Source organism: Xenopus tropicalis, chromosome 9, assembly GCF_000004195.4.
Source record: "Xenopus tropicalis strain Nigerian chromosome 9, UCB_Xtro_10.0, whole genome shotgun sequence".
Taxonomy (NCBI): domain Eukaryota; kingdom Metazoa; phylum Chordata; class Amphibia; order Anura; family Pipidae; genus Xenopus; species Xenopus tropicalis.
Window position 1 is genome coordinate 60,940,818 of NC_030685.2, and position 13,437 is coordinate 60,954,254.

Genomic DNA, 13,437 nt, shown 5'->3' on the forward strand with positions numbered 1-13,437 from the left:
TCTGCAAAGGACACTGGGGGAAGGGGGGGCAAAATGTTAGGTTTTTCCCCAGGCTGGTGTTCCTGTTAGAAGAGAACCGTACCAGTCTGCAGAAACAACTGCCTGAGGTAATGTAATGAGGAACATTTATTATTTCAGGTTTCGTTCTTCTTTAAGAGAGAGTTGGATGATTTCTTGAAAAAGCATAATATCCAAGGCTGTGATACTAAAATTTACAATTAATATTGATGTTAGTATATATGGTTTATGTATGTGAGTGTATAGATAGGTCAGTGTGGGTCTGTATGTGAGTGTATAGATAGGTCAGTATGGGTCTGTATGTGAGTGTATAGATAGGTCAGTATGGGTCTGTATGTGAGTGGATAGATAGGTCAGTATGGGTCTGTATGTGAGTGGATAGATAGGTCAGTGTGGGTCTGTATGTGAGTGTATAGATAGGTCTGTATGTGAGTGTATAGATAGGTCAGTATGGGTCTGTATGTGAGTGGATAGATAGGTCAGTATGGGTCTGTATGTGAGTGTATAGATAGGTCAGTATGGGTCTGTATGTGAGTGGATAGATAGGTCAGTATGGGTCTGTATGTGAGTGTATAGATAGGTCAGTATGGGTCTGTATGTGAGTGGATAGATAGGTCAGTATGGGTTTATGTATGTGAGTGTATAGATAGGTCAGTGTGGGTCTGTATGTGAGTGTATAGATAGGTCAGTGTGGGTCTGTATGTGTGCTGGGTTTACTTGGAAGGGTTGAACTTGAACTTTGGTCTTTTTTTAACCCAACCTAACTCTGTAACTAAGCATTTTTTATTGTGGGTGCACTTAAACAACAGAGAAAATATATTTCAGGAACAATAACTGAATCCTGGAAAATAAATTCCAGCTGTACAATAGCATGGTAAATATCATGCAAATCCTTAAGCCTAGGGGCAGATTTATCAAAATGTGAATTTAGAGCTCAATACATAAAAACTCACCCATGTTGTATTCATTCCTATGGGGTTTTTAGAAGCGAATTTATCAATGGGTGAGAGTTAGAACTCACCATTTGATAAATACACCTCTAAAAAACCCCTAGGAATGAATACAACGTGGGTGAGTTTTTATGTATTGAGCTCTAAACTCACATTTTGATAAATCTGCCCCGTAGTGTATGTTTTTCTCTGCTGTCCGATAGAATGGACCTATCATTAATTCATAATGACAGATCATTCTTGGTTCTATATATTTTACTGCAGAAAACGCAGGGGGCCCAGTTACAGGCCAAACCAGTCATGAAGCACTCAGAATACATTGTTACTCACATGGGGTAATTTCTCCTTCTCCTTGCAAGTATCTCCTCCTATAAAAATCATATTTGGCATCACAGGCTTAGCAGATTCCACCACAAAATCATATCTGAAGAGCCATAATTCGGCCTGACTAAAAACCTGTAGAATGTTTATGTGCTTGTGCAGAAATTGGGAAGCCAGCCTTGTGTACTCTGCCTTTATTTCCTGGCAAGCAATGTATTCCAATGACTCAGCTAGAAGGCTTTTCATTCGCTGGGTAAAGTCCATCTGACCATAATGCTGGTAGGGAGATTTTGGGCACTGAGTGGCTGTGTACTCCCATCCACATGAGAATCCTGGCATTACATAAATGGATTTAAGGGACAGGTGCTCTGCAAGAACCGGGCCACAGGGGAACCAAGGATCCATGATGGCGGCATCAAACAAGCTTCTCTCCAAGTATCTGATTAGTTCTAGGTCATCTAGTAGATGCTGACAGGTGTTACAAAGAACAGATGTTGTATATTTCCACCTTCTGTACTCTGTGCTAATAGCTTCCAGAAAACTACTCATCTGGAACAGTGGTTCTGTGGGTTCTAAATAAATCTGGAAGCCGGAATCAAGGGCAGGGACCGTATATGTCTTCACAATAAAGTCTTCAGACAAATGGGAAATGTCATTATTCTTGGGTATCACCACAACAATCTCGTGCCCGTTCTTCTTTAGTTTATTTACCATTGAGTGCATGTCCAGCCAGACATTGGTGTCCTGTGGGATAACTAGCACTTTCCCACCCTCGGACAGTCCAGGGAGTTCCAGCAAGCAAACGACCCCAAATCCAACAAGTAACAGGAATAAAGGAGGCATTTTCAGAAGAAATCTGTAACTATGTCACCGCTGTATCATTAGTGTAGTTCTCTGATCCAAAAAGGTCTCACCAAGAACGGTAGCTTGGTTTCACTAACCAATCAGATCTATTCATATTATCTTAGTTTCAACCACTGAAAACAGCACACCCTTGCGTGATAACATTATCAGTCCTTGCATACAAAATATATCTGCTTTTAGCCAAGGCATTGTTAGCAATAGAAAAATAATCTACATGTCAAAATATTCATATTTAAGCATTGGGTTTATGGTGTAAAGGTTTTCTCATTAGTAACACAATGGAATACAGGGAAAGCAAACACCACCTGGTGTGATTCATGCATTATGAACTACTATGAAAGTAGTAATATCAAAATGCACAGACAGAATACAAACAACTATTTAAACCTTGGGACAAAAATGTGAATACAGTCTTACACTATAAATGATAGTGCAACAGTAAAAGGGAGCAGTTTTTATTTATTTACAGCAAGAAATAGTGACTAGAAAGCTAAATTCTTTGTAAACTGTGTGTGTTAGTGTGGTATTAGGTCTTTGGGACGTGTGTTAAAGGGTAACAAAAAGGTTAAAATGCTATGCTGTGTGTAATGTATATTTTAATCAATAGATGGCAGCAGAAAGTTTCAAATATAAAGAAGCACTTTGGTGCAATTTAGTACAATAAATGGAATATTCATTTGTTGTCCTAGAATTTACTCAATGGGGGTCAATTATTTAAAAAAAATGAAAACTGCGACTTTTTGGTTATGTTGCATGAAAAGTCCAGCGTCAGAAAACGCTGAAAACCTCTAAAGCCACAAAGCAAATGGGATATCTGCCATTGACTTCTACATGATATTGACAGGTTTTAGATGGTGATGGCTTTGTTGCATAATAGACAACAACAAAATCAAGTTTTTGTGTAAAAAAAAACCCAAACCAAAAAAATTGAGCATAAGTAAATGCCCCCCTAAGTGCTATAATTATGAATATAACCCATTACAAGCAGCTACATGGTGTATTTAGACTTTTTTTTAACATAAGACTAATGCTAAAAGCTTGCGGCTGGCCTAGGCTTCTATTAAAGGTACACGGTATTTGTGAAATATATATCAGTCAAATAATTCTCCTATCCATTATAGCCTTATAACTTCCACCTCAACGATTAACCATGCAAGAAAATCTACCATTAATAAAATGTGTAAAAATAATGGGTATGGGGAAATGTAAATCAATCTCTACCACTATAACCACAGAAAGTCAGACAGCTCTCAGATCAATGACGTGCAAATGAAGTGAGAATGGAAGGGGCAAGGACAGGAGCACATGGTGTCTGCGCTGCCTTGAAAAATATGATGTGATTGGACTGGGAGCCAGGGAAAGCCTCACATAGTATAACGACACATAGCAAATAAAGCACTATGAGCAGACTCAACAAATGATCGTCCTCTGCTAGAAGAAATAAACAAACTCCATATACTATTCAAATCTGTGCTAATGGGGCTCTTTAGGATCCAGTTACAGCCACAACCCCTGCAACTTTGTAGCTAGGCTCCTGCCCATAAACTGTTCTCTAAGATTAATCATCTTACTACAGTGTACTAGCCCTGTCCCCTTTAGGATGATGGCACAACCCACAGTAAATCTGCACTACCACTACTGCAGGCGACTTATCTCCTGAAAGTGCTTTCCCATCAGCAATAATGTAAACGCAGCAAGTCCAGTTGATTTGGCTTATTACTACATACACAGACATACCATTGCCTGGATGAATTAGCACCTGCACAGGCATATTGCAACTCACTTTGGGGAGAAACCCCTCAAACTTGTATGGAAAACAGGGAAAAGGGATTCAAGAAAAACCCAGCAAGACTTATTACTACAATGTAAACAGGCATTGCTTTAGGTTTCTCAAGTTGCAAGGCAACTTTGGGCTACATCACAATCCCCATATAATATTGCAGGTGGAAAGAAAACTAGGGACAAAACCTCCTGTGTCCCATTGCCTTTACACTGTATCCATCTTGTAAAACTCTCAAAATATTTTAGGCCTTGATTCTGGTCTTCCTAGCCATGCCCAGACCATCATCCACCCAAAACCCTCTCCACTTCCTAGGATCCTGTTTGGGGTAAGTGGTTCAAGACTGCAAGGGCAATTAAAGTGCATAGGAATATGTTGTGTTATTGTAGGGATCCCAAGATTTGGGCCCCTTAGGTTCGGTTCCCCTTTAGACAGGCACTAGAGCAGGGGTCGGGAACCTTTTTGGCTGAGAGAGCCATAAACACCACATATTTTAAAATGTAGTTCTGTGAGAGCCATACAATATGTTTGGCCGCGGATGCTGCGGGGCAAGGTAGGGTGGGTCCCAAGGATGCCGGATGCGTATGCGATGCAGAGGAGGGTGTGGCCTGCGTTCGGCGGATAAAAGGCGTGTTCTAAGGCTTAGAACACGTCTTCTATCCGCAGAGCGCAGGGCCAAGGTAGGGTGGGTCCCAAGGATGGCAGATGCTATGCGGAGGAGGGTGTGGCCTGCGCTCGGTGGATAGAAGACATGTTCTAAGGCTTAGAACACGTCTTTTATACGCTGAGCGCAGGCCACACTCCCCGTTTTTTTTTTTTATTTAAGATTTGGCAGCGAGCCAGATGCAGCCATCAAAAGAGCCACATCTGGCTCCCGAGCCATAGGTTCCCTACCCCTGCATTAGAGGGTGGCCTTATGGGTTATGGACACCTAAAGGTGGTACTAGTTGTTTATGTGTGAAAAGGGAGTTTCCCTGTAGTTCTAATAGCAACCACTAGATGGTCGTGTGCTGCAATATAAAAAGGGATAACACACACCATGTGTAAGGTCTTTTGTCTTGGGACCCCTCTCTGTAAGAGGTTAGCCACAGGCTTCAGTTAGAGAGTTCAGATAGATTATGTTATAGTCACTCTAGGAGTGAAAGGTTAGACAGAGTATCTAGAAAGGGCAGTCTGAAGCCCCTCTGAGGAGATAGTGAGGTTAAGCATTACTGGCCGGAGTTCAGGTACACTAAGTGGCCAGCTCAGGTGGAAGCTAGGGACCACAGAAAGGAGATTTGCCTAGTAAGAGAAAATAAGAGAACTGCCTGGTAAGCAACCACCCCAAGGGGGGGCAAGGTCCCGGGAGTTGCAGGGAGTCCCTACGTTGGAGGACTACACAGAGTAACTTAAGAGAAGTTTCCCAGGGAGGGGAGTTACAGTTCAACCTGCCTCTACCCTGGGTTGTGGCACGCCAAGTAAAAGCATACCTGCTGAACCATGTAAGCGGGGGCACAGGGCTCTTGTAGCGCCACATACATACTGTACACCTGTGTGTTAGAAGTTAAGCCTTAGCCAAAAGTTGGCTACATTATAATAAACATTATAATAATAATAAATTGATGAAACAACACTCAGTAAGAAGCCTTAGAGCAGCACCATTACTGTCACAGTGATACACATTTGAATAGTGTGTATGACAGTTAAGCTGAGTATGCTAGGCCAGGGCCAACTGGAAGGCTTTCTTTATACGTTCCCTGTTGCAGGGGGGTGGGTATCAGCTGAGACACCTGCTGGAGAATGCTGCAGGCAGAATGCTAAATACACTTATGTAATATGTATGTATGCTCATATGTGGTCTTTTAGCAGCAACCAGAACTGCGCCAGTTTACCTTAAGGGCAATGACACACTAAGCGATATATGTGATATATGTGGCGCAGCTACTTGAAGTTTTCTCAAAAGGCAACTTCAGGCCACATCACAAAGCCAAAGTGACACATAAATTTCCCCACTGGTGATTCACATTATTGCCGGTGGGGAAACATATGCAGGTTAGTCGCCCATGGGTAGAGGAGATTTAAGAGGCAGTGCTACAGAGTTGTGATTGTGTGTGAGAGTACATATGACATTTGATCTGTGTATCTGTATGTGTGAGTGTGCAGCTAAGGTGCATGTATGTGCTTCTAACTGCCTGTGTATGAGACATGATGTACCCAAGCAGTGGGTGAAAGATCAGCCTCACTGTGTGAGTTCAGTTGAGTGTTGAATGAGTTCATCTGAGTTGTGCATTGGTTTATGAGTTACTCTGAGTGATATTATGTGTGTGATGAAGTTGAATGAGCCATGTGGGATACCATTAAATACTACATGAGAGTTCAGCAGGGTTCAGGAGCTTGTGCTGAAGGTCATGTTGCAGAGTACATTCTATCTGTATTACCTTTCCCCTACAGTTCAATCTCTGCATGCTAGAAAATGCATTACAGATTAGCTGAATTCATCCTGTATGTATATCTATATATATGCTTCATTTTGTCGCTTTCTAATGGCAGCCATTCCGACCCAGCTGACATCCATAACCTCCACATACAAGAAACACATAAATACTGTAATATCATATCCTTTACAGGTTCATTTGCCAACACCAGGCCATGCTATGAGCTTTAATGCATGTAGTCATCTGCTGCAACAAGGTTATCCATCCAATTAGATTGTGAGCCCTGTGAGGCAAAGGCCTCCTTCCTCTTATCTCTTTAACACTTAGCATTCAATAATGACTGTAACTGGATTTTGTATTAATTTACACTCCGTTTTATTGACCCCTGTCTGTTCTATTAATAGACAGGTTGTGATATAAATACAAATATACATACATATCCCCAGCCACCAGTTTTGCATTGCAAGACTCCTTACAGGGCAGGGAGGATGGGGGCTAAGAGTCTATAGGTGGGCATGTCTTAAAAGCATCACCCAAACAGGGCCAGCCCTCTGGTCTATAAAAGATTATAATGAGGATGAGTGGGGGGACAGCCCTAGACTCAGGGACTCTCAAATGCCACTGTTGATGCCCTGGTCTGACAGCTACACATTAGAGACCACGAGTCCCACTGGCCACTCCTAATGCTACTCCTCCATCCCACCAGCCATATTCACTTCTTTAACTGGGCCAAGACATTGTGATTTAACCTGCAGACACATTTCTATTGGTAGGGGCAGCATCAGACCGGGGTACCCAGGGTACAGAACAGAGCTATCAACCCCCCTTATTTTTTCAGGATTACCTGATTTTAGCTTGTCTCCTGATTCTTGCCGAATCTCCTGTATTCCTTGTTAAATTCACCCCTGCCCACCGCCTCTCTGCTTTGCATCATATCACTTTGCTGCACTGCTTACTGCCAAATATTAATCAGTCTGCACCTCTGGGGTAGAAAACTAAAGATTGCCATGTGTTCCACAATGGAATGCACAGACATCTTTAGTTTTCTTTGAATCATACCAAAGTTGCGTGTGGATGGCTGGCTTGTGGGCAGGCAGCAGGGCCGAACAGGAACAGGCCCACCAGGATTTTTCCCAGTGCAACCAGGTACAAGTAGCAGCTACAAATCCCCACATTTCACAGTAGCCAAAGTACACTATGAGGTGACTATTTTTAAATGTTGGTTTTCTTATATGGTACTGTAGCATGTCTATTACAAAACAGAGAAACAACATATTCGTTAGAAAATATATGAATGACTATTCTTTACATTGAAAACATAGTTGATATTTTTCAGTTAATTTTCAGATATTTTTATCATTGGTAAAAAAAACAACCCACTCACCTGAGAAAGTGGCTTTGTCCCTGCACAGTTGATGCCCCCTATATAAACCATGTTGGGCATCACGGGTCTTGGATGATCAAAGACAAAATCAACTCTCATGAGCCAGACAGAGGTTCTGCTGAGCAGCTGTATAGCAGTCACCTCTCTCTGTAGGAATTCGGAGGCCAGATGTTCCCACCCTCGAAATGCTGCCCCACAAAGAATAGGCTCAGCCAAGCTGAGCAGTGTATTCCCCACGCGCTGTAAAAAGTTCATCTTATCTGAGTTCTGGGTGAAGTGCCTGGGCACATAGGAAAGGGGGCTGTCACACTGTGCACTTATATAATCATACATACAAGGAATCCCTCTTAGAAAATGAACAGAAGGGATCCCAAGGTGCTCTGCAAGGATTACACCACAAAAAAACATTGGGTCATTAAGCACCGCATCAAACTTCTCCTCCTGCAGGTTCCGGATAAACTGCTTGTTGTGCAACAAACTCTCACACATGCTATTTATCATATGTTGAACACCCATTATACTATTATAAGAATTAAGAACCATCTCAATGAGAGAAGAAGCGGTGAACTGAGAACCAACCAACTGCTGCAGGCGTTCATGGATATCTTGGTTGCTGTAGGGGGTGGAGAAATTCCTCAAGGTGTAAAGATTAGAGTCAAACTTCACTATGCTGCTCTCTGGCTTCACAACTATAATCTCATGCCCATTCTGTGCCAGCCTCTCCACCACGGAGCTCATACTGAGCCAGTGGCTGCCATCCATAGGCACTACCAGAAGCTTCCCCCCCTCAGTCACAGAGAGAGCTCCCAGGCAGAAGAGCAGCCCAACAGCAGCATTAGAAGATGCCAACAGCTCCATTTCTTAGCATGAATGGGTGACATTATGCCTCTGTGACTATTTTATACCTTCCCAAGTTAGTTAATAGTTTATCTCTAACTCATAAACCTTGACCCTGTCCTGATATTTTCAGATATGTTCACTTAATAATCACATATTTACAGATAATCTGCATGACTACTGGAATGTGGGATTGATGTCAAGAGAAAAGGAAACTGCAGTGTCATCTGTCTAAATAAACTGTTACGGCTTCAGAACATTTTCTCAACTTACAAAAATCAAAGGAACACATTAAAATAATGTTAATTAAGACTGGCAATCTGTGGATTATGGTAAATGCCAGAGGGGCTGCTGTAAGATGCCATAGACCAGGGATCCCCAACCATTTTCACTTGTGAGCCACATTCAGATGTAAAAAGTGTTGGTGAGCCACACAAGTATGAAAAAAGTTCCTTGATCATGCTAAATGAGGATCGTGATTGGCTATTTGGTAGCCCCATGGGGGCTGCTGGCCTGCAGGAGGCTCTGCTTAGAGTAAAACTGTGTCTCTGTGCTTCCAAAACTTGTCTTCAAGCCAGAAATTTAAAAATGGGCACCTACTGGGAGCAACATCAAAGGGGGTAGTGAGCAACATGTTGCCCACAAGCCACTGGTTGGGGATCACTGCCATAGACAGGGACTATTAAGTGATCGGGTGGGGGGCTGTTTAGGCTTCTGTGTACCTGAAATGCCAGGGTCTCTTTTGATTCCCAGTCCAGATTTGCCCCCTCTCAAACTGCATTATAGTATGTAAGTATATGCTTAAAGGGAGAATATAACCTAAATATAATTAAAGTTTATAATCACTTTGTTTCTAAATAAATATTATCCATAAAATGCATAATTAATACTAACCACTGATAGGGCTCTTCTGCCTTAGGAGTTTTTTTGTGTGCCAATTATTTCTTTCACTAGTCCTCGTCCAAAGCCTCTAATGGAAATATGTTTTATTTGCTAAATCAAAAATTAGTTAGTTAATTGCATGTAGAAAAGACAGTCAAAGACTTTGCATTAGATCCAGTGTCTGGTGGAGGCGTCACGCTGTTTCCACATAAATGTCGGGTGCTAGAATTTAATTCAGACCACACTATTTATGAACATAGTAACATGAAGTGTTGTTTATAAAGAAATGAATGTCTCAAAAATGTTTTGCCCAAGTACTGATGATTCTCCAGGTACAGCACCTCTGCCTTCCAGGCCATGTTGGTCAGGTGGTCACCGCAGCATCTCACATGGTGAGCAAAGGTGCGCAGTGAGCAAACTGAGACATGCAGGAAGGTTTGTAAGGGGGCAGGTTAGCACACAGTACTGTAGCATGTCTATTACATAAAAGAGACACAAAATATTCATTAGAACATGAATGAGTGACTATTGCTTACAATGGAAAGTAGACTCCTTACCACACAATTTATAATGTTAATTTTCAAATTAAGACATTTTTACTAGTTACACTGGTAAAAAAAAACAAAAAACTTACCCAAGAAAGTGGCTTTGTCCCTGCACAGTTGATACCCCCTATATAAACCATGTTGGGCATCACGGGTCTCGGATAATCAAAAACAAAATCAACTCTCATGAGCCAGACAGAGGTTCTGCTGAGCAGCTGTATAGCAGTCACCTCTCTCTGTAGGAATTCGGAGGCCAGATGTTCCCACCCTCGAAATGCTGCCCCACAAAAAATAGGCTCAGCCAACCTGAGCAGTGTATTCCCCACACGCTGTAAAAAGTTCATCTTATCTGAGTTCTGGGTGAAGTGCCTGGGCACATAGGAAAGGGGGCTGTCACACTGTGCACTTATATAATCATACATACAAGGAACCTCTCTTAGAAAATGAACAGAAGGGATCCCAAGGTGCTCTGCAAGGATTACACCACAAAAAAACATTGGGTCATTAAGCACCGCATCAAACTTCTCCTCCTGCAGGTTCTGGATGAGTTGCTTGTTTTGCAACAAACTTTTACACATGTTGATCATCATATGTTGAACATCCATTAAACTATTACGAGCTGTCAGAACCACCTCAATGAGAGAAGAACCGCTGAACTGAGAGCCAACAAACTGCTGCAGGTGTTCATGGATATCTTGGTTGCTGTAGGGGGTGGAGAAATTCCTCAAGGTGTAAAGATTAGAGTCAAACTTCACTATGCTGTTCTCTGGCTTTGCAACTATAATCTCATGCCCATTCTGTGCCAGCCTCTCTACCACCGAGCTCATACTGAGCCAGTGGCTGCCATCCATAGGCACTACCAGAAGCTTCCCCCCCTCACTCACAGAGAGAGCTCCCAGGCAGAAGAGCAGCCAAACAGCAGCATTAGAAGATGCCAACAGCTCCATTTCTAAGCATGAATGGGTGACATTATGCCTCTGTGACTATTTTATACCTTCCCAAGTTAGTTAATAGTTTATCTCTAACTCATAAACCTTGACTGTGTCCTGATATTTTCAGATATGTTCACTTATTAATTACATATTTACAGATAATCTGCATGACTATTGGAATTTGGGATTGATCTCATGAGAGAAGAAAACTGCAGTGTCATCTGTCTACACAAACTGAAAGGCTAGTGCCACACCGGGCAGATTGTTGGACTGTGGATATATTCAGGCTGTGATTTTAAAAAAATCTGAAAGTTGTACCTGCACCTGGAAGCATTAATAAATATTATCCATAATATACATCATTTGTTCATAACACTGATATTTTATTTATATACGTATTTGGGTTTTTTGTGTGCTAATTTTTTTTTTTTTCACTAGTCCTCATCCAAAGCCTCTTATGGAAATACAGTGGAGGAAATAATTATTTGACCCCTCACTGATTTTGAAAGTTTGTCCAATGACAAAGAAATGAAAAGTCTCAGAACAGTATCATTTCAATGGTAGGTTTATTTTAACAGTGGCAGATAGCACATCAAAAGGAAAATCGAAAAAATAACTTTAAATAAAAGATAGCAACTGATTTGCATTTCATTGAGTGAAATAAGTTTTTGAACCCTCTAACAAAAAAAGACTTAATACTTAGTGGAAAAACCCTTGTTTGCAAGCACAGAGGTCAAACGTTTCTTGTAATTGATGACCAAGTTTGCGCACATTTTAGGAGGAATGTTGGTCCACTCCTCTTTGCAGATCATCTCTAAATCCCTAAGGTTTCGAGGCTGTCTCTGTGCAACTCTGAGCTTGAGCTCCCTCCATAGGTTTTCTATTGGATTAAGGTCCGGAGACTGACTAGGCCACTCCATGACCTTAATGTGCTTCTTCTTGAGCCACTCCTTTGTTGCCTTTGCTGTATGTTTTGGGTCATTGTCGTGCTGGAACACCCATCCACGACCCATTTTCAGTTTCCTGGCAGAGGGAAGGAGGTTGTCGTTCAGGATTTCACGATACATGGCTCCGTCCATTTTCCCGTTAATGCGAATAAGTTGTCCTGTGCCCTTAGCAGAAAAACACCCCCAAAGCAAAATGTTTCCACCCCCATGCTTGACGGTGGGGACGGTGTTTTGGGGGTCATAGGCAGCATTTTTCTTCCTCCAAACACAGCGAGTTGAGTTAATGCCAAAGAGCTCTATTTTGGTCTCATCAGACCACAGCACCTTCTCCCAGTCACTCACAGAATCATTCAGGTGTTCATTGGCAAACTTCAGACGGGCCTGCACATGTGCCTTCTTGAGCAGGGGGACCTTGCGAGCCCTGCAGGATTTTATTCCATTGCGGTGTAATGTGTTTCCAATGGTTTTCTTGGTGACTGTGGTCCCTGCTAATTTGAGGTCATTAACTAACTCCTCCCGTGTAGTTCTAGGATGCTTTTTCACCTTTCTCAGAATCATTGACACCCCACGAGGTGAGATCTTGCGTGGAGCCCCAGAGCGAGGTCGATTGATGGTCATTTTGTGCTCCTTCCATTTTCGAACAATCGCACCAACAGTTGTTACCTTCTCTCCCAGCTTCTTGCTAATGGTTTTGTAGCCCATTCCAGCCTTGTGCAGGTCTACAATTTTGTCTCTGACATCCTTGGACAGCTCTTTGGTCTTTCCCATGTTGGAGAGTTTGGAGTCTGCTTGATTGATTGATTCTGTGGACAGGTGTCTTTTATACAGGTGACTAGTTAAGACAGGTGTCCTTAATGAGGTTGACTAATTGAGTAGAAGTGTCTAACCACTCTGTGGGAGCCAGAACTCTTAATGGTTGGTAGGGGTTCAAAAACTTATTTCACTCAATGAAATGCAAATCAGTTGCTATCTTTTATTTAAAGTTATTTTTTCGATTTTCCTTTTGATGTGCTATCTGCCACTGTTAAAATAAACCTACCATTGAAATGATACTGTTCTGAGACTTTTCATTTCTTTGACATTGGACAAACTTACAAAATCAGTGAGGGGTCAAATAATTATTTCCTCCACTGTATGTATTATTTGCTAAATCAAACATTAGTTAATTGCATGTAGAAAAAAACAGTCAAAGACTCTGCAGCAGATCCAGTGTCTGTGGAGGCATCATGTTGTTTCCTAATAAATGTGGGGTGCTAGAAACCACACTATTTATAAACAGAATAACATGAAGTGACATTTACAAAGAAATTAATGTCTCAAAAAAGTTTTGCCCAAGAACTGGAAGCCCTGCTCTGGAATGCTGTATGAGGATTCTCCAGGTACAGCACCTCAGCATCTCACATGGTGAGCAAAGGTGCGCAGTGAGCAAACTGAGACATCCTGGAAGGTATGTATGGGGGCAGGTTAGCACACAGAATATCAGTCATGACACCATGCAAAGACTTAAAGGGGTCCTGTCAGCCTAAGAAATAACTCCAATTTTGTTTTCTTTGCAAATACATT

The 13,437-nt window shown here is 41.9% G+C and overlaps 1 protein-coding gene across 1 annotated transcript; it reads right to left on the reverse strand.

The window, feature by feature from the left end:
• Positions 1 to 8,791: 8,791 nt before the first annotated feature.
• Positions 8,792 to 10,942, reverse strand: LOC101731695 (UDP-glucuronosyltransferase 1-1). The gene is made up of 2 exons (XM_031893860.1): positions 10,085 to 10,942; positions 8,792 to 8,836 (listed from the first exon to the last, which is right to left on the reverse strand). The coding sequence occupies exons 1-2, from the start codon at positions 10,940 to 10,942 to the stop codon at positions 8,792 to 8,794; spliced, it is 903 nt and encodes a 300-aa protein (XP_031749720.1).
• Between the last annotated feature and the right edge of the window lie 2,495 nt (positions 10,943 to 13,437).

Excerpts from the sequence above, each read along its gene's own strand:
- LOC101731695 (XM_031893860.1), bottom strand. The coding sequence starts at position 10,942 with ATGGAGCTGTTGGCATCTTCTAATGCTGCTGTTTGGCTGCTCTTCTGC. Across the intron at positions 8,837-10,084 it reads GGACAAAGCCACTTTCTTGG|TTGAGAAAATGTTCTGAAGC; the intron begins GTAAGTTTTTTG and ends GATTTTTGTAAG.